We start from the raw sequence: 21,051 nt of genomic DNA, 5'->3' as shown, positions 1-21,051 counted from the left end.
CGTGTCACAACTTCGCAAATGTTTATTACTCCAATCCACAATAAAAAAAAAACAAGAAAAAGAAAAACTCAATTTAATGTATCAACAAACAAAACTAACCATTCCTTTAGCAGTTAACAAACAATATCGTTTTAATATTAATTTATTGTATTTATTTAAACAAAAGAGTATGAAATCTTAGCACTACTTTCTCTCACTCGTGCGCGCCCCGAGGATTTGGGGATGTTAATGGCAACTTCGCTAATTCCCGCGATCCCTTCTTCGCCTTCTCGTCGCTTCTCGATTCTAACGACGCCTAACGCTAAATTCCTTAAAGTTCCCGCACTTTGTTGCTTCAGGTAAAATCAAAATTCTACAATTTTTTCGGCAGTAATTTTACTATTTGCGCTCTTTTAATTAATGTTTACTTTTAGGAAGAAGGGTGAAATCAATGGCTTATCTAGAACCCCTTCACCAATGGAGTGAGCTTCCCTTTCTTTTTTTTTTTTTTAAATAATTTTTTGAATATGATGCATCTCAAGTATAGAAGTTGTTAATTTCTTTTTTATCTACATTTTAGCTCTGGAGGTCAAAACGATGGGGAAATGTCACTGGTAAAATTTGCTTCCTTTCTTTTTTATTTATTTTTAATTATTTGTATTCTTTTAGACGTTAATAAGTTGTAAAAATGTAATGACAATTCAATTATTATTCTTCGAGGTTGAAATAAAATAATGCATTTTGTTTTTAAAAATTTGAACATTTTTAATTAATATATATATTTTTTAAAAAAATTGTTTGGTAACTGAAGGAAGACTTGGACATATTGTATCGATAATTCCATTTTCATGGAAGGTTTTGCTGTTTGTTTATAGGAACATTCTTCCAATGTTGAACTGGAAATGAAAAATAAAGAGATATGGCGACTATTCAAGGAAGCTCAGCAGAGTAAGTCTCTGTTTGACTGGCAAAATAATTAATGTTCGTCGTTTAAATTTTTCTTTAAGTGTTTTTACTCATGTTTCTTATGTTATTTTAGATATTTTGTATTTGAATAAACAACGACTCAAGGCTGTCGAGGAGCTGAATAAAGCAAATAGGGAGAAACAGTTATTGGTAGATAAGATAGAGCAACTGGAGAAAGAAAACAGACGGGCTGGTGGGAAAGGTTATTGCACTTTGAACTTGGCTTATTGTTGTTGCAACAGTTAATTATGGTTTGCTATAGTTTCATAGAAAGTCTCACACAATTCGGGCATGTCTTGGTTGCAATTTTAAGGTTTCATTGAGATTTACTCCTTTTTTAGCTGTGTTTGGCTATTGCCAAAATGATAGTGCTGTTGCAACTATGTCTGATCCTTTCATAATGTTATTCTATTTGCTTGAAACTGACACATCTCAAGTCTGTTTGAGCTGTCAAAAAACTCGAGAAAGGCTTTCAACATGGGCTGCCTTTGGTTAGTTAGTTTAGGACTCTAGGTTGTCTCAAAGGCTTCTTTCAGTTGCTTAAATTTTGCACTTTTTTTGGCCATCCATGTGAAAATATTATCAGTCGAATGCTATTAGTGAGGTTGCAAGAGTATCATGTATGCATGTTTTGCCTGAGAGGGATTAATGTTCATATGTTTTGTGTTGGTCAAGATTTTAATTTTCCTTGGACTTCGTTGTATGAGGTAATGTGTTTTAATATAGGAAGTCTTGATCTTAAACTAATTACTAGTTCAAGTTCAACAATGTGATTCTCAGGTGTCCTTATTTGAGCAGATAATCTAGCACTGTGCTGGGCATTGTTGCTTCGGATAGACGCAATGGTCCTTGGTGGAATGATTAGCCCCGCAGAGGCAACTGATTTGAGAAGGATGGTCATGGATAGCAAAGTTAGTGTAGCAAATGTATTCTCAGACATGCCGCAGAAAAGAGATGCTGAACTTCTTGCAGAACTCCGCCACTTCTCTGAAGGAAGCAAAAAGTAAAACTGTCCTGTAGAAATTGCAAAAAATTTACTTTGACATGAAGAACACAGGCACTTGGCAGTTTTATAACTACATTCTTGCAATGTGTAAAAGTCCAGGCTGATTTTTTCTTTTTCCGTTTTATATTGAGGATTATTAATTGGTTCATCTGATTTCTCTGGTTTTAAATGTCTAGAACTGCATAAAACAAAAAAAAACTCTTTTGCTATGCGTGCGCTTTTTTGCTGGAAACCAAGGTATGCAACACTCTGTAAATAATGACGGTGTCTTGTGAGTTATTGTCACCATGCTGTTCTTGCTGACAAAATCTTACTTCATAACTGGGGGTTCTGCATTCTTTTGGAGGTGAAAAGTTGTGTTTCTCCAGAATAATGAGTCTTTCCTTTTTGATATCTATGTTGATCTGTTGATTCTACCTACTTTTTTTTTTCAACATTGTTTTTCAACTTATGATTATTTCCTCTTCTAACAAATATTTATTTGTTACTAATACAGGAAAGGTTTTCACATCATTCACATATGTACTGAAATGGAACCATTGGTTTCAATTGGGCCCTTGGCACCGTACATAACTGGCTTATCTTGTGCACTGCAAAGAAAGGGCCATTTGGTGGAAGTTATTTTGCCAAAGTAATCAGTGGAACTTGTCTCTTTCATTCACTGAAGTTGCTTCGTACTATATGTAGTTGTGTATATCTAGACCTCATTTTTCATGTTAATTTACGAATTTTATGAATGCCATGGTAATAATTACTTTGGCTTACATTCTGGTGGAAAGCGAGTGAAAGAATGATCTCCCTGGTATTGGTTCTACATGTTGTCTGTGCATCTGAACAAATTCTTGAGACACAAATTCAACTTTAAGCATTTTTCTTCCTTTCTTTAGGATTATATTGACCTTGTGTTTTCTAATGAACTTTGATGTTAGGTCATCTTAGACTATTCATAGTTTAATAAATCTTAAGAAACATGTACAGATTATTTTACTCATATATAAAATAGGAAATCTCCTATCTCTCCCCCTCTCTATGCCTGCACACATGCACATAGACACTCTGTTTTACTTACTAATCTATAGGGAGAGAATGCATGTGCCTGACGCATGCCTTTACCCTAATAATTTGCATCAAAAGACAAATATTATATCAGATATTTTCTCTGCCATTAACTTTCCAACCATGAACTGGATTATGAAGCCAGTTTGTCTAATAAATTGACACAAAGGATATTGCTTTTTGGTTAGGTATGCCAGCCTTGACCTGGATGAGGTTCAGGGGTTGCGAGAAATTGAGGCAGAGTCTTTTTCATATTTTAATGGCCAACTGCATGGAAATAGAATCTGGACTGGGTGAGTTCTGGTCATTGAAAGTAGGGTTCCAGTGATAAAAATGGAAAAAACTGGGGTGTCAATTTTGAATTGGCATTTTCTTTGGCTAATTGCGACTGCGAAGTGAGTTAAATGTTTTCACAATCTCTAACTTAATTAAAAAGCTTAATTATCTCTCTTTTTCTGCCAATAATCCAGGGTTGTCTATGGCATTGGAGTTACTTTTATTCAACCTTTATATTTCTCATCTTTTTTCAACCGAGACAGGATATATGACTATCCTGATGACTTTGAACGGTGAGTCTGCATGTCTCGCTACTTTTTTTTATCATCCATTTTGTTTATCATTTGCACTCTAATTCTTTGTGCTTGTGGAGACCAAGTGAAATCACTCTTGTTTCTTTTAAGGTTTTTTTTTTTTCCTGAAAAACCTTGTTTCTTTTAAGTTACTTGTCATTTTGAGAGACTGAGATTAATAAATTCAGTTATTTGATGTGTACAAGTAGTGTTCTTCTGGTCAGACAAAATAGCTTGAGATAAACGTCTTTGCTCAGGCATAGGCACATTATGGGCATGAGATAATAATAATTAAAAAATGTCAAGCTCTGGAATGACTAACTTTCAACAATTATAAGTTTCAAATGCTATAAATAGTATAATAAAATTGATCAGAGAAAAAGATGTTGCATCTCTGTTCAGTTAGGTGCAAGGTTTGGTGAATCTTTTAAAGGATATATGGTGAAACAACCTGCTTGTAGGTCTGGTATTTGTTGCAGCCTGCTCTAAGGGGTAGCACAAGTTGGTTCCTGTTGCATTTTACTGGAAGCAATGGTACATGCAGTTTTGAGAGATGCATAAATTTTGTACAAATATCCTTAGAAATTCAGATTGATTGGTCATGCTATTGGGGCAATCATATTTGTACTTGACATAGTTCAGATCACCTGAATCTGCCTCTTCAAGAAGCGAACCATAGTACTCCATCTAATAGCTTACTTGTTTCTTATAGACAAACACAAAGGTAACTCAAGTTGATACGGTGAATTAGATAGTAATTGACTGTTCTTTTTGTTGATGTGGCAGAAAATATAGGTTGTTTGAGCTTCCAATCTAAAAGGGCCGTGTTTCCTTTTGCATATGGAGAGGAGATTGTTCATGAATTGGAGATGATACGCCATTATGATGTCATGCTTCCTAAAAAGAAGCTTATATTTTACCACTTTCATCGCCATTCTGACTATTTTTTGTTAAACTATGACCATTTAAATATGGTCAGTATTGCGCAGTTTAAGGGGCTCAGTATTCTGAATAATTTTGTTGACATTCTAAATCCTTTTTAGAGGACTATATTTGTCCACTTCTGTTACGAATTTGACTGGGTATTTTGTTCAAAATTTTCTAATTAACTTATTGTATCATATATTCACATCAATTTGTTTGAATTGTTTCATGATGGTTTATCCACTTTATGCATTCAGATTTACCTATTTCTCTCGTGCTTCATTGGATTATATAGCAAAATCTGGAAAGCAACCTGATGTGTTGCACTTACATAATTGGGAGACTGCTATTGTTGGACCTCTTTTCTGGGATATTTTTGCTAAACAGGTGCATCTTCTTACTCTTCCTTATAATCATATTGAATTGTATAATTTCCCATTCCTGCATTATGATAGACTTTACATTCTATGCCTTTTGGCATCAATAAAGTCCTTGTTTTGCATCTCCAGCCTTTGAATTAATGGAAATGAGTAAATCGCAATCTATTAGTATGAAACATCACGAAACATGAAATATGGTATAAAATTGATGAGCAGTATATGTCGCCTTTGTCAGTCTCCCTGCCTGAGTCATATGGCTTCCTTTCACCAGATGCAACTTGCTGGAATATACACTCAAGTGAAAAGTGCACCAAAGATACAGGTAGTTCTAATGATGCACTGTGTGGATGATTTGGTCCTGTGGCCTCTCCAATTTGCAGACTTTTCCCTTTTCCTTTTAAAAGAATTATTTTAACCTGGTCTTAATTTATGTGACATGAGTGATGAATGGATAAGGTAAGAGGTAACTGGTGAGCCAAGGAAGGAGGTTGTGGGAATTCTCCAGGGTTTTAAAAACAAATTCAGACAGATATGTTGTTTAATTAATAGAGCACTTAATAACCTGTCCTTCTACCTGTAAGATAGCATTTACTGGCAGCCATGATTGTGAGAGGTGGGACACACTCAAGGCCATGAGGCTGAAACTGGTCGAAACTTTTGGAACTCATCAATAGCCTTGTACAGTTCATTTCATTAAACTTCTATTCTGCAAAACATATTTCATTCCACTATTTCATTTTGATTTGGGAGGAAAAAGTTCTGATAATTGATGTGATTGCATCCAAGATTGCTCTTGCATGATGTGGGACGGTTGACTTTTGCTCTGTCTTTATTGCATACTTCTCTTGAGAATTTTTAACATAAATGGGGAAGTAATTGCAGCAAAGTTACAAATTGTGGAAAATTGGAAATCATAGTCACCTCTTCTTTTTCTTGATATTGTATGTACAGGGGCTGGGAAATACAAGAATATTATTGACATGCCATGGCCTTGACTCACAGGCAAGTTACTATATTCATTTCCTCTCTAGCTTTACAGTTTTAATTAGGTATGTTGACTTCGCAATTTTTTTTCAAATTTAAAGTTTTATTTTACCTGCTGTTAGTTGTTAAATTTTTAGTGTCTCGAGGAACCTGATAAGCTAGCACTATGTGGACTTGATCCTGGTAGACTTCATCGCCCTGACCGTTTGCAAGATACTGCTAAGACACATCTTGTGAACATTTTGAAGGTAAAGGGTTCTACCTGTCGAATAATCTCTTTCTGCAGTCTTCATATGCATTGAACTTTTATTGCCCTGAAACCGTTTAGCTTAGGTAGTGTCAAACTATTTTTGGAATAAGTTGCGAGGGCTGATGATACCTTTTCTTCCTTCGTTTAACATGTCTGGTAAGCAGACTTAGTTCTCTACCTATGAGCCTAGCATCCAAAACCAACTTAGAAAATTGTTATAATGAATAATGAGCTCTGTTTATCAACTTTCCATCTTGTCTTTCTATGGCCTCTCAATTTCAGCATCTACATGCTTATTTGATATTGCATTCCACGTTACTAAATCCATAATGTGCTAGAACAATTTAACTACTTTTTATTCTGTCCAGCACTGAGTATACTATCTGCACTTTGCAGGGTGGGGTAGTTTATTCTAACAAAGTTGTAGTTATGTCATCCATGCACTCTAAAGGAAGGATCATTTGCAGTAGTCATGGATTGGAACCTACCTTAGCCCTTCACAAGTAAGAAAAACTCATGCTGTTTTCTGCACACAAATCATACATGTTTGACCATGTATAGCTTTGTCTTCCCTCCTTTTCCTGTGTAAAGGGTCCTTTTGATATGTGGTGAGGTAGTGTCACAAAGGGGTTAAACAGAGTAAAGTAGGAGTGCCAGAGAAAAGGACTTGAGCCGGTCTCTGGAGTATGGAGTGCCGTGGCAGGTGGAAAGATCAAAAAGGTAAAGTGGGAAATAGTAAATAGAGGAAGCAAGAACAAGAACTTGGAGTGGCGCACTGAAGTGGGAAGCAAATACTTAGAGCAGCATGGAAGTGAGAACAAGAACTTGGAGTGGCGCATGGAAGTGGGAAGCTTAATTGGAGCGGCGTGGAAGTAAGAACAACCCCTGTGCGCAAGGAAGCTTCAGTCCTCCTCTTTTCCATTCCTACTTCATCCTTTTTCACCCCTTCGTGACGCTACCTCACTGCACTTCAAAAGGACCCTTCAGACTCTGCAACTTGAAATGAGGCAGAAATCTCTCTGTTTCAATTTGAGAATCATTACATTTCAATATATTTATTCCCGTTCTTCTGGTTTGTGTTATACCAAAGGGAAAAATTGCTTGTTGCTCCTTGCGGATTTGATAACTCTACCTGGGATCCATCCAAGGATAATTTTCTTCCAGTAAATTATAGTGCAGAGAACATGAGGGGAAAAGATGCATGCAAAGTTGCATTACAGCAGCAGGCAGGCTTATCTGAACATGCTTCTTTTATTCTGGTAAGTGTTTTATACTTATGTCATCCTCCATCAACTTATGTCTCAATTTAATTGATTATCAGTTATTACTTGGTTATTATGTAGCCATGTTTTGAAGATACCGAGAGACAGATTGTTACAAAGTACTTCTCTTCTCTGATGGTTAATTACAGAAAACTCCTTGCAGCCTACTAAAAACTTCCTTTTAATTTTTTTTTTCTTTATATACATTTTTTCCCATGAAATGCAATTTTTTGAATATTTAACTTCCTTCTCTACATAATTTTAGATCTTGATGCTAGATACATTGTCAACTGTTTGCATATATGATGAAAAATACACATTTTTTGTTTTATGCATGTGCATTGGTACAGTATTTCCTCTAAGGTGTGGTAAATATAAATGTAACTATGGTGCCACTTAAGTGTTAGCATGTATATCTTCTGCAACCTAGATGCACTTATTTATTGTCTTACCCTTGCAAATGCAAAAGGTATAAATTAATATGTAAAATGTTCTCTTGTTCTTATCTTTCTTACCATCCCTCGAAACCTTGACATGTGACATAAGAAGTCTGTTACCTGATGCTCAAAGCCAACAAGGCATGAGGAGAGATGCTATCCATAAAATGTTCTAGAACTTATATATATTTGTATGGTAAAAAAAGAAGTTTTTATAGTTTTGCTTAACAATTTCATTCCTTCACATGTCTCATTTTTGTATTTTTTAACCAGACTTGGATTATTTCTAAGATGCTAAAAATGTATTTTTTGAGGCTGGATTCATCTTCTCTGAAGTATCAGATTTTGAATTGGAGAAAATGAAGGAAGTTGTCTGGAATGCTACCAAAGTGGGTGCCCAGGTGTATATTTCTCTCCATAATTAAGTTCATTAGAAAGAGACAAAAAGAAAAGCATGGTTTTAGCACTGAATATTCTTAAAAAGTCTTATTAGCTGATGCTTTATAAGGATTTTTCTAGTTAACAAATTTCTTTTAAATAATTAGCGATAGTAGCTGTATCCTTTGTTTCATTCATTTTTCTTTTTTGTCCTTTTTTTTTTTCTTAAAAACATCGGGAGAATATTTAGAGTTACTACTAGAAATGGTGTTTATTTAGTTCATAGCTATATCAGGCTGTAGGGACTTTCTGTGAATTTTAACTAGTTTATATTTTTCCTCTTTCTTTTCTGCTTGATGTTTTTCTGTTGACACGATAGCTTTATTGCCGCTCCGCAGTTTGTCTTCATGGGGAATGGTGCAGTGCCAACTATAAATAGAGCACTCAGATCTTTTCAGGAAGAACTGGAGGTACAACCTTTGCTTCATTGTAATTACTGTATAGCTTGACATCAGGCAACTCTTCATTTGTACATAATTTGCATGCAGACCAAGAGCAGCAAATGAAAAGTGCACTCTTAGTGCCTTGAGAAAGTTTCCCCTCACAACATGGAAGCAACTTCTTTTTTCTTGACTTCAATAAAATGTTTCTTTTTTTTTGCTATATTAAACTGCTTAATTTTAATTTGATGTCATGAAAACAAATTTTTCCCACCCGAAGTTTGTCCTCTGTCGCTTCTGATAAGGTGTTTTTCTTTTCTCCTCCACACACCCCCCCTATTTTTTTTCTGCTAATGATCTATTTTTATGCTGTCCTCCCTCCCCAGGATGGAAATGTGAAATTCTTTTACCGCTACAATGAAGTACTATCACATTTGATGTTTGCAGGATCTGACATTATATTGTGTCAGTCCTTTGACGATCCTCTGCTTCAAGTTCCAGTAAGTTAAACACAATATCTACATAAATGAAAAAGGTCAAATACGTTGTGAGAAAATACCAATGCTTATACGCAACCCATTTTAGTCACATTCCAAGCAACCTTCTATTCTAACGTCTGGACATTGTAATATAACTTTTCAAGGAATTTCATACATCCATGAATAAACAGTTGTCTAGATTCACATGCTGAATATTCAAATTCAACCTAAACCTTTATCTTTGCTACTGAGTTCTGGCCTCCCAAATCTGCTACAGATTCTAAGCACTAGTGACCACTTACATGTGAGGGAATTCAATGTAGTAGAAGGGGTATGAGTGTCTGTTTTGCAAGCAATCCTAATCTTCCATCACTTTCACCTGTGCTGTCTATTGACAGTCTGTGGTGGACCTTTAGTTTACATCACTGAGAGATTCTTTACTCTGCCTGCAACCATCAGTTCTTTGCATACAAATATGATGTAGGCATGTCCTACGTCTATACATATGCATGCCTTGCTGTTGAATTTGTTTGACCTCTAGAATGAACTTCGTTATTCTCAACAACTCTGTATCTTCTCTATGTATTGTCTAAAATACTTTTCACCCCCTTTGTTTGATTCTTAAAATGTAGCTCAAGGCTTTAAAATATGGGGCTGCTCCAGTTTCACTAACCTCCAGCGATAAGAACTTTAGGTAAGGCCTGGAACTGTTCAAAGAACTATCATACGTCTTATTTTCTAATGAAGAGGAGAATGATAAGCATTTGTTTTCTGCAATATCTCAACAGATATTCTGCAGATCATGACCATGAGATCACCAGATTGTCACAGTTCATGAGATCTACCTTTGGAAATATGACCCTTAGCCAGGCCCTTGATGAAATTGTGAGTACCTACTTATGCAGTCATAAAAGTTCCAGACTTTTCAGTTTCTCCATTTTATGTCGAAATTATTTGTCAAGGAGTTTGTTCTGCAACTGAAGGCAAACTCTTTCAAAAACTGTGTGGTTACTTGTCACTGTCCTTCTGTAGAATAATAACCCATCTACATGGAAAAGAAAGATATCGGACGCCATGATGAAGGACTTCTCATGGGGTGCAGAATGCTATGACATTCATGTCTCAGCATACACCGCGGTCAAAAGTCTGTGAAGCAGCTGTGAATGGGAATGTACATAATAATTATACGTGTATCCATGTCTCCATGCACGGAAGCCAAGCTTATTGAAACGTGGAATAAATGATGTTGCCATCCATGAAGGTAGGTATCATCTTAAATTAAATAAATACTAGTTTTTGGGAGGAAAGTTGGGTAATAAGTGGCTTCAATCTTCGTTTGTAAAGTTTCTGTCCAGTCCTAGTCGCCGTTTCCACGCCCACTTGAGTGGCAGTTATTGTAATTTGGATGTATATATTTTACACATTAAAGAGGGTTGCCAGCCTGGCTGTAAGTAGTGACCTGATAAATCAACTTTGGGGGATTGTGGAAGTTTTCCTCAAAATTTTCAAATAAACTTCATATTTTTTGTTGCTTACTTTATAAGAAATCCCCGATTTTTTTGTACGATGAGTCAAAAACTGTTCTCTTCCTATCATTTTTATTGTTTGACTTTTATAAAATTTAAAAGATTTTTAATATATCTAAAATTGGTGGTTAATGATTTTTAATATCTGAAGATAAAAAAATCATAAAAGTTAAATTTTAAATTTTAAAAAATTATAAATATTAAGTGATATCAAAATTTACTCAATTATTCACTTCAAGATATTTTAAAAAAATTATTAAGATCGAGATACTTTTAAAATTAAAATGAGATTTTATTTTTATGATTAAAATATATAATTGAGTGATTGAATATTATAAATTTTATATTAATAAAAAATACATAAATTTTTTTACTTAATAAATATTTATTAAGAGTGTACTTAGAGAGAGCAAGTTCACAAGCAGTATTTTGTGTTGGAATTGACCATGTCCTGTTGGAAATAGAATTCCAAACCTTTTTCGTTTTTGGTTTTTCCTACCAAAGTGCAAACTCATATACATGGGATAAAGATTTAAAAATGAGAAAGCGTCAACAACCTTATCTCTTGTTTCTCGCAGAACAATTTCCATTAAAACTCTCTCACAACTCATAACCTGAGATGATGGGTAGTTAATTATCGTTACATATTAGTACAACTAAGAAAGACGAAAATATGAAGCAAAACAAGAAAACATAAGAGGAAGAAAATGGAAACATGCGCGTTGAAAAAGCAGCAGCCATGATTGCGTAACCAACGATTAGAAAGTAGCAGTAAACGTCAATCAAATTTTATTATTTTTCTAAAATAAATTAAAAACTAGAATCTCTTTTTATGGCGTCACCTTCACCTTCTTCAACTCTTCCAAAAGAAGAGGAAAAAGAAAGTTCAGCTCAACAATCAAACGCCCAACCGGAAGCAATGGCTCGTTCCTCTTCCACCAAAGATCCTCCTCCGGCTCCTTCCTGGTTCACTCCCAAGCGGTAAATTTTTAAAAAAAAAATAAAAATAATTGAACTTTACTTCTCTCTCTCTTTTTTTATTTGAATGGTTAATTATCAAGCTCTTTTATCCGGCAATTATACTTGTATGCCGCTTTTGCTGAGATTTTATTGCTTGCCGAGGCTGATTCTAACTGCAATTAGGGTTTCCAAGAAAAAAAGTTAGGTGAAGGTAGAACTTTTGTGTTGACTTTTTTTGAGAGAGATGCTAATTTCTAATTTATGATATTATGTTGTGTTTTTTGTAGGTTGTTGATTATATTTTGTGTAATTAACATGATAAATTATGTTGACCGAGGAGCGATAGCTAGCAACGGTGTTAATGGGAGTGCTAGGAGTTGTGATGATAAGGGAATTTGCACTTCCGGTAGTGGAATTCAGTAAGATTTTTACTCAAAACGTTTGGTTTGTTTCGCAGCATAAATTCAGCTGTCATAAAATTTTGTTATTGTTTTTAATTGTCTTATCTAAAGATATTTGCTGGCAGGGGGGAATTTCAATTAACTAATTTTGAAGATGGTCTGTTATCGTCTGCATTCATGGTTGGACTTCTCGTGGCATCCCCAATATTTGCTTCCTTAGCAAAGAGGTGAATTACCTTTGATTTTTCTTTTTTATTTGTCAAAAATCTTTTAAGTTTTTCAAAGTGGCGTTCTGGTTGTAGAACTGCCCTGTTAAACGCTAAATGGAACCAGCTTTTAATTTTGAGGGCACATCATTTTAATTTTGTAGTTATTGCAATTTATTGGCAGTTAATTAATGTTAGTTGACTTTTACGATTGCAGCCACAACCCTTTTAGGCTTATTGGAGTTGGATTATCTGTTTGGACCTTAGCTGCAGCTGGATGTGGTAGTGCATTTTCTTTTTGGTTTATTGCAATATGCCGCATGTAAGTGTAACAATCCCAATACTTTCTGAGTGTTGATTTTATTTCAATTATTGCTTCATTAGTTTCTTGTGCTATATTGTTTTTTTTTTTAAATTGTCTCTGGGTCTTGATGTGTTAGGCTGGTTGGTGTTGGAGAAGCTTCTTTCATAAGTCTTGCAGCTCCATTTATTGATGACAACGCTCCTGCTTCTCAGGTTCATTTGTTTTATTTCTATTTTAACTTTAGAACTTAGAGCCGCCTGAACCGTCATTCTTCTTCCCGGACTACATGATCATGCTAATTCTCTGTCATACTCCAGAAAACAGCTTGGCTTGCGATGTTTTATATGTGCATACCTTCTGGAGTTGCTCTTGGATATGTTTATGGTGGATTTGTAAGTTTGTATTCCCTTTTCATTGTTTCTCACTTTATATGTTGATTGTATAATAAGGATGTGATATAATACTCCTAGATTGAATCACTTGGTGCGGCCCCTCTGTACTGTCTAGACATAACTGCAGGATGTTTTATAATTAATCACAAATTGCATTTGCTTAAAATATAGGTTGGGGGCCATTTTAACTGGCGCTATGCATTCTGGGGAGAGGCCTTATTGATGCTTCCATTTGCTGTTTTTGGCTTTGTCGTGAAACCTTTGCAGTTGAAAGGTAAATGTTTTGATGTGTCATCTGCAATCCAGAGTTTTTTATTTTATGACCCTAGAACAATATAATCATTAAACTTTACTGAACTTTGAACCATAGGTTTTGCTCATGTTGAATCAAAGAAAGCATTGACATCTGTGGAGACAGTTTCTGCTGTAAATGATGGTACATGTTCCTTACCATTCTTCTTCTTGCATTAATTTGTCATTGGTTCCACTGTTTTCGGGAAAAGTTGCCTTCAATAGTGGGTGCTAAGCACCTGCTATGTATGTATGCATGTGTGGTAAGTCAAAAGTTTCAATAAGACCAGACATATTAGAAAGGAAGTTTTAGGCCTCCCCTTAATAAGTAATAGAGCTAGTTTTTAGCATAATCAGACAGGAACACAATTGCAAGGAAAAAGGAAAAAAAAGCCTTACTCACCTGAAATAGATGATTTATTAATCTCATGCATCTCACTCCTGTTTTATTATCCAAATCTTTTACCTAAGGAGTGGTTCAGTATGTCTCTTGGGATGCAGCCAAAAAATAAAAGTAATGAAGGTATTTATTAGTCTGTGCTAACTGGTTACAATGCCCATTCCTGGTCCATGCAGGAAGACAACGATCAAAATTAAGTTCTTCTCGATATTCTATAATTAATATCTCTGGATGTGCTGTACAAACTGTGATTTTTCAATCCCTGAATATCTTTTGTTTTGCAGACAAAAGGTTCTTATATGGGACTGTAAATCTTGTTATTCCTTATCATCCGTAGATATTTAGTTTTTCCATACTCCTGTTACAGCACCTCTGGCGTGTTATTCCCGATGAATGATGTTTTCCTTGTGACCAAATATTTAAACCAGCATAGAGCTTGTCTAAGCAGTGTTACAAATGTGGTGATTTGTAGGGATTTACATGTGATGAGTTGGTTCAGTTTCTTGCTAACTGATTTTAGGCAGGATCAAGTTGATTTGATTGAAACTGAGACAAGACTGTTGGTTTTAAAAACCCAAATGAAACTCAACTAAAACTACTTGTTCGAGCAGAAAATAGGTCAAGAAATTTTTTGTATTTACAACAAACATATATTTTATTTTTCTCTGTGTCTCTCTCTCAACACACAGACACAAAGACCAAAATTGAACCTAGAAGAAAAACCCAAATAAAACCAAAGCCAAATGATAAGTAAGTTTGTTTTTCGTAATAAGCTGGTCTGCTAAGTACAGTGCCTTTTTTTCATTGCAAAGCACTCTTGTTTTTTTATAAGTCTAACCTTTCCTAGTTGCAGATTCAGAGGCATCAAAAGTAGATGGCCGTATTTTGGTTGGAAGAGATGGTATTAGTGCAGATGACTTGAACATGCCTTGCAAGTGAGCAGTTCTTCAACCCATGGTTTTTGTTAAATCTTTCATTAGTTTATTTGAATCAGTATTCCTTATGATGGGGTAAACTGCTACAAAACAATGTTTACTTATAGACCTTTTTTGCAATTAGGAATTTTATTAAAGAAAAGAGAGATGAGTCATCAAATAGGAAAGATTTAAAAGGAATTATAATACATAATGCGTTAAGATTTTAGTTGCATTAAGAATCTGGGACGCATTAGAGCCACCAGCCTGCTCCATACTTGTACCCATCAGCCTTCTCATCAATAGGCTTCTAGTCAGAAAGTGGGAGTGACTCCTATGACTTGGCAGCAAATGGAAGATTGGGTACATGGAAAAGTTAAAATATAGGTAATAGCCAATCTTGGGATGAGGAGTCCTTAATCTATGATATACTATCACTTGGCAGCAGGGAATAGACTGATGTCCAATGTAATTGTGAAATTTGGTCTTGTGTCTCGGTTGAAACAATTGTATCTCATCCTGTCTTACTGATTTTAAAAACATACATAAACTAGGATTTACTTTAGGGTTGTGTAAAAACTTTTTCTGTGAACTTTGTTATTTATGATTCATTCTGTTTGATATCCTGATTGTTTCTCTTTTCTTTGGCAGGTCAGTAGGCATATGCAACATACGGAATCAGTTCTCTCGGTTTGCAAAAGATATGAAAGTGCTTTTGGTGGACAAAGTTTATGTTATAAATGTTTTGGGTATTTTCTTGACCCTTTTCACTTCCAGTGAATTAATGCTCTGAGAAAAAAAAAATACCAATAAAATGCTATTTGAGTTTTTCAATTATTGTCACAATTTTGCATACAATTTTTGCTCCTGGATATTTCTAAGACAATAAAATGTGATTGTTTCTTTTATCATTAATGCATTGATGCTAAGCTTGCATTTATTGCATATTACTTCGGCTTGCGAAGAATTACTTAAGCAACATTATGTCTGCAGGTTACATAGCATACAACTTTGTCATTGGAGCATACTCATATTGGGGGCCAAAGGCTGGTTATAATATCTATCATATGGTACAGTTTCTGCTAAGTTGCATGCATTTCCTTTTAGCTTCTTTTTTTTTTTTTGACATCACAGAGAATCAAATTGTTCCTTGTTTTGGTGCTGAACTCATTCAAATTGTGATTTTTGCAGAAGAGTGCAGATATGATGTTTGGAGGGATTACAATTGTTTGTGGGATTTTAGGAACAATATCTGGTGGCTTCATCCTAGATCGCATGAGTGCTACAATATCTCATGCTTTCATTGTGAGTTTTATTGCTCTTTGATGATGTTTTGTGTGAATGGTTTCTTTTTTCATGCTTATCAGAACAAAAGGCAATTATTCACTTTGTTTCATTTGGATAGGAAAAATAAGTTGATAAAAAGTGGAGAGGTTTTCCGAGAAAATGAACTAAAGTGCTATTTTTTGGCTTTAAGGCTAATACAGCCTCAGACGTGATAAACAAAAGATGGATGTAGAATTCTGTTAATGTAAAATTACCTCTCTGACTATTACTTCTCTAAATCCAAATAACTAAAGAAAAATTGCAACACACTGCAAAGAATATATAAAAAAAATGAAAGCAAGTTAACTAGCAAACTGACAAAGATGTATTGTGATCTTCTTACAATTGAGTAGCTTCAACTCTAATTCCTGATGAAGCTAACTATTAGCCGGAAATTATAGTCTGAAATTGTCTCTTTTTGTTTGCTGTTTATTGCGGTATTTGTGGCTTACTTTACTTCTATAACAGCTTCTTTCAGGTGCAACATTTCTGGGTGCTATATTTTGCTTCCTTGCTTTCTGTCTCAGGAGCTTGTATGGTTTCATAGTTCTTTTTGCAGTGGGGGAATTACTTGTTTTTGCAACACAGGTAAAATAAAAAACGAAGTTCATTAGATTTATGATCTAGTTTTTCTCCAAATTATTATATACTTGTATTTCTGCAGGTGTAGGAACTCTCTCTCTCTCAATTATGTTTGTTTAGTAAAGATTTAGAGGAAGATTTAATTAGAGGTTATGCCTGAGTTTTAACCACTTGTTTAAGAGCAGCTACAGCTTAATAGTGTGTAGAAATTGAACCACATTTTCATATTTTTCATTTGATAATAAAAGAGCTATTCTGGTCCACATTTGTCCCTGTAGTAAAATCATCGGCGCTGGAGCAATATATATTATTTTGGACTAGTATTATCACAAAATATTTTAACCAGTTATGCTGCTTTAGTAGTGTCACTTTCTCACCAAACATTGGTTTTGCAGGCTCCAGTCAATTATGTGTGTCTCCATTGTGTCAAACCAAGTTTGAGGCCATTATCTATGGCCATCTCTACTGTCTCAATTCACATCTTTGGTGATGTGCCTTCCTCACCACTTGTTGGCGTTCTCCAGGTGCGTTATTTACATCAGAGCTGTGTATAGGCACATGTATTATAGTATGCTATATTTGTTTATTTACATTTATATGCTGTTTCATGGTTTGTTTTTGCTCTGAATAAAATTTTGCCTTCTAACTTTGAACACAATATTCCAAAATTCTTTCAACAATTCTAGACATGATTTACAGCTGATTACAATGGAGCGTTTGTCTTGGTAAATGTAGCATGCCTTGCAATTGTCCTATAAATTTTTGGGGGAAATAAAATACACAATATCTTGTCAAACTATTGCCAAAAATACTATTATTAACTGCTAATATTTTTAAGTTGAAAAATTGATTCTTGAACCTCGCATTATTGATCTAAATGAAGTTTTATAAGAAAATAAAGTATGACATTGCAACACACACACACACACATATGGGAAACTAATTTCCCCATTTGCGAAGAACTGTATTGTTGTCCTAAACGGCAACCCTTTATCTTTAACTTATTACCTAGCTTCTATCTCTAATCCAGCATGTTGTAGAATCACTTTAAGAGGATTTGATGCACAAATCTGAATATGCTTGTAATTCTTTCAAATGAGGCTCATATGAATTATGATATGTCCACGCAATCTTAACCTTTCAATTTTCAGCATGAATTAAAATTTTTGTAGCATCATTATGACGGTGGTGAATGTTTTGAGCAGGATCATGTTAACAATTGGAGGGAAACTGCACTTATTCTGACCTCTATTCTCTTTCTAGCTGCTGGAATATGGTTTATAGGTGAGTAATAATAAGTTCTTGATAATGTTTCCAGGAAAAGATCTGATGATAGATTCTTTTAGGTTATTTTTCATATTAGTGAAGCCTCCTCCTTTAGGCATGCCAATGTAGCTACAAACGGTACATAACTTATCCAGAGGAGACCAATTAGTAAAATATTCCCATTTGCTACTGGATTAAGGGCTATGATTTGTGTGCCATAGAGGTCAGGCAGCATCTTTTATTGAGAAATTAAGCATGATGCAACTATATATTTTTCCATATGAGCTCAGGGATTCTTACACCATACTAAATCCAGATGTGCATGATTGCCTGATATCATGGTTGCTTTAACAAAGATTACATTATTTTTGTTCTTTGACAGGTGTTTTCCTACGCAGTGTCGACAAGTCTAATGATGAAAGTGAAAGCCAAGTCTCGGCAAACGCAGTAGCCAACAGGAAGCCATTGCTTGATGGAAATGAAGATGAGAGTCCTTGTGAAGTCTAAGTTCAGTCCTGCATGCTCCCAAATGTAAATAAAAATTTTAATTTTCTGGCAAGAAGTTTGCTAATTTATATATTGGTTAGTTTTGTTGAGGCAGTCTCTGAAATAAGTAGTTTTCTCGAGGCTAAGAAGTTTGGTGCTATTTGCCCGAGTCTGACGTCAACATCCGCGAATGGTGAGATTGATTGCTTGTAAAGAATCATGTGAAGATAGGTTTTCAATTTAAAGGACGGGGATACGTGACCAAATTAATGCTTTAGACTGTGACTTCTTTTTCTTTTTCTTCTGACTTGAGTTTAATCCTTTGTAGATATATCAGCTAATTTTTTAGTTAAATGTTATCAATAAACTTTTATAAAGTAATAGGTGGTGCGCGTCACTTCATTTTTTCTATAAATTCTATATGCATTTGCTTTGTGAATTAAAGTAATGGCCGACTTTCCTTTCGTCGAAGGATTTTAGGCTGAAATCTGGCTAAAGTTGCTGGAAAATTGTATGATGGTAAAATTGAACAGAATTGTAGGGTTTGATTTATAAATCTGCAGATCCCATTTTAATTTCTTAGAAGAAAAGGAGTGTGCCGATTGCCCTTTCGGCTGCCGTATCCATGTTGTTGCAATTAAGGTTATATGTTTTAGCTGTTCAAAGGAACCTACTCCAATGGATAAGAAGCAAAGGAAAAGGGTTATTAATGGGATGGCACAGTATTTTTCACGTGAAAACCCAAACCAAGTGTTTTAATCGGGTAGTTGGTGTGCAGATGCCTCCTTTGCCTTATCATACATGGTTTGTGAACTGAGGTAGGTCCCCGCATTGAATTCATCATGTCTCGTCCAATGATTTATCAACAAAAATATGACAAATATTAGTTTTATTTATTTATTTTCTAATAGTTTAGCTTTAAAACTAAAGAGTATTTGCGTATCTTATTTAGATCATAAACACAGAAGTGAGGGCCAACTGTCATATCTGATGAAGGAGGGGCAGACTAAGGAGGAGAGGATCGAAGATGTAATCCACCGATGCCATGAAACAGTCAACGCCAATTGTCTCCTCACTGCCTCATTAATCACTCATCAATATCAATCACCTAATACTAATAACATCCTCCCATTTGCCCACTTCTCATTCACTTACATGCCATGCACATCTTCCAGAATGGTTTGTCTTGTAACTTAATTGTCACGTTTTCCAGATATGCTTGCCTGCCAGGGTTATGGTCTCTCATCATCCACCCCACGGCAGTCAATAATTTGTTTGTCAGCCATGGAAGCCTTGCTCCATCCTTCACACTCTCAGGTCGATAGGGGCACTCATAATTAAGGCATTATTATCCTCACGATAAGGTTTAAAGTGTTGTTCTACTACTTCTCCTCCTGTATTTCAACAAAAGGGTAACAAGTTTAATATTACTGGATAAAAAATTTAATAATGTTGTTGAAAGTCAATAATGGGTTGGACTACTTGACAATGATGCTTTTCAAAGAGAGATAGCTTTAATGGAGAATGATGTGATGAACTTTGTAATTGGTATACAGTCCCCAAGAACGCGTCATATGCATTCATCTACTCTACCTAAAATACTAGGCATATTTCCCATCAAAATTGATGTGCAAATCCAAAGTACATTACTCAGCAATGATTCTGAGCTGGGAGTGGTCCAAACTCTCAGTTATTTTTGGACTAATAATAATGAATGCTTACAAAATTGTAGATGTATGCATCTACATATGGATACAAATAATAATAATAATAACAACAACAAAAATGTTAGCTATCATTAATTGTACAATAATTAGTACAATTAAGGTTAATTCCTTCTGATGTTTGAATAGATTACATGATGATTTAATTTTGAAATTTATTGCTTGAATTTTGCTAACCCGAGACAACATTTCATTAAACTTAACAAGATATTTTGAGTAAAAGTGTACATTAAATTTAGTGAAATAAGTTGAACTTTAGATGGAGGGCTTTAAACTTGAGATTGAAATGAACTAAACAAATGTGAAAGGATATCTAAACAAATGTGAAGGGATATATAAACAAATGTGACATAAATCAATAATTAAATAAAGAAAATTGATTGTTTGAAGATAACAAGTTAGTTAGTTAGTTAGTAGTAGTAATATTTTTTATATTAAGCAAATTTCTACATATAAATAGCAAAAGATGGAAACTTAATTAAACAGCTCATGTTTTTCAAAATTTTAACTTTTATTTGAATCAAATATTAAATTGACATGACAATATCTCACCTACCATATTTGCTTTTCAAAATATTAAATTTTAACATTTTACTTTTCAAAAAAAAAAAATACATTTTACTTAAAAAAACATAATATTTTTAAAAATCTTTAAATTATTTAAAAAATTAAAATAAATTCTTATTCTTCTATTACATTCAATTAAATTTATATATATATTTTTTAAATTAAATAAATTTATTCAAAATATTATTTATTTTTTTATACTTACATAATATTAACGTAAATGATGAAAAATATCACTATTCTATATAACATGTTAACATGACACGTCAACACAAAATGATTAAAAATAACAAATAATGTTTTGATTAATTACAATAATTAAAACTCAATTAATTAATTAACTTAAAATAAAAATACATAACTTATTAAATTTAATAAAAAATAAAATTTTATTTAAAATTTTTTAAAAACTTTTTTTAAGATATTATTTAAAAAAAAAATTTGATTCATCGCAACCACTCAATATTAACCCAACATATTGAAGACCTAATAGGTTCATACACCAAAAGTAAAGAGAAAAAATAAAAATTTCCAACTACAATTTACACGTGTGCATGTCCACACTAAAAACCTAGGTAGCATGTCACTGTCGTAAA

General features: G+C 34.2%; 2 protein-coding genes across 4 annotated transcripts; both read left to right on the top strand.

Moving 5' to 3' along the window:
* Positions 83-10,675, top strand: LOC18611383 (probable starch synthase 4, chloroplastic/amyloplastic). Of its 3 annotated transcripts, XM_018129410.1 has the most exons (21): positions 90-338; positions 414-461; positions 560-593; positions 855-927; positions 1,019-1,147; positions 1,744-1,948; positions 2,448-2,582; positions 3,196-3,300; positions 3,478-3,576; positions 4,758-4,887; positions 5,116-5,202; positions 5,832-5,882; positions 6,002-6,112; positions 6,511-6,617; positions 7,205-7,373; positions 8,128-8,214; positions 8,590-8,661; positions 9,018-9,131; positions 9,743-9,804; positions 9,899-9,995; positions 10,143-10,675. In XM_018129410.1, the coding sequence occupies exons 1-21, from the start codon at positions 223-225 to the stop codon at positions 10,260-10,262; spliced, it is 2,151 nt and encodes a 716-aa protein (XP_017984899.1). In that variant the 5' UTR covers positions 90-222; the 3' UTR covers positions 10,263-10,675. The 3 variants fall into 3 exon arrangements, with proteins under 3 accessions (XP_017984907.1, XP_017984899.1, XP_017984905.1); XM_018129416.1 differs by lacking the exon at positions 5,116-5,202 and having other exon boundaries at positions 139-338; XM_018129418.1 differs by lacking the exons at positions 9,018-9,131; positions 9,743-9,804; positions 9,899-9,995; positions 10,143-10,675 and adding an exon at positions 8,740-8,851 and having other exon boundaries at positions 83-338.
* Positions 11,234-18,465, top strand: LOC18611382 (probable sphingolipid transporter spinster homolog 2). The gene is made up of 16 exons (XM_007047607.2): positions 11,234-11,617; positions 11,884-12,015; positions 12,123-12,224; positions 12,421-12,525; positions 12,644-12,719; positions 12,825-12,899; positions 13,071-13,173; positions 13,270-13,335; positions 14,444-14,525; positions 15,156-15,253; positions 15,498-15,574; positions 15,696-15,809; positions 16,299-16,418; positions 16,808-16,936; positions 17,618-17,696; positions 18,061-18,465. The coding sequence occupies exons 1-16, from the start codon at positions 11,469-11,471 to the stop codon at positions 18,183-18,185; spliced, it is 1,632 nt and encodes a 543-aa protein (XP_007047669.2). The 5' UTR covers positions 11,234-11,468; the 3' UTR covers positions 18,186-18,465.

The sequence above is a fragment of the Theobroma cacao genome, chromosome 1 (assembly GCF_000208745.1).
Source record: "Theobroma cacao cultivar B97-61/B2 chromosome 1, Criollo_cocoa_genome_V2, whole genome shotgun sequence".
NCBI classification, from domain to species: Eukaryota; Viridiplantae; Streptophyta; class Magnoliopsida; order Malvales; family Malvaceae; genus Theobroma; species Theobroma cacao.
This window is presented reverse-complemented; position numbering and strand designations above follow the sequence as displayed.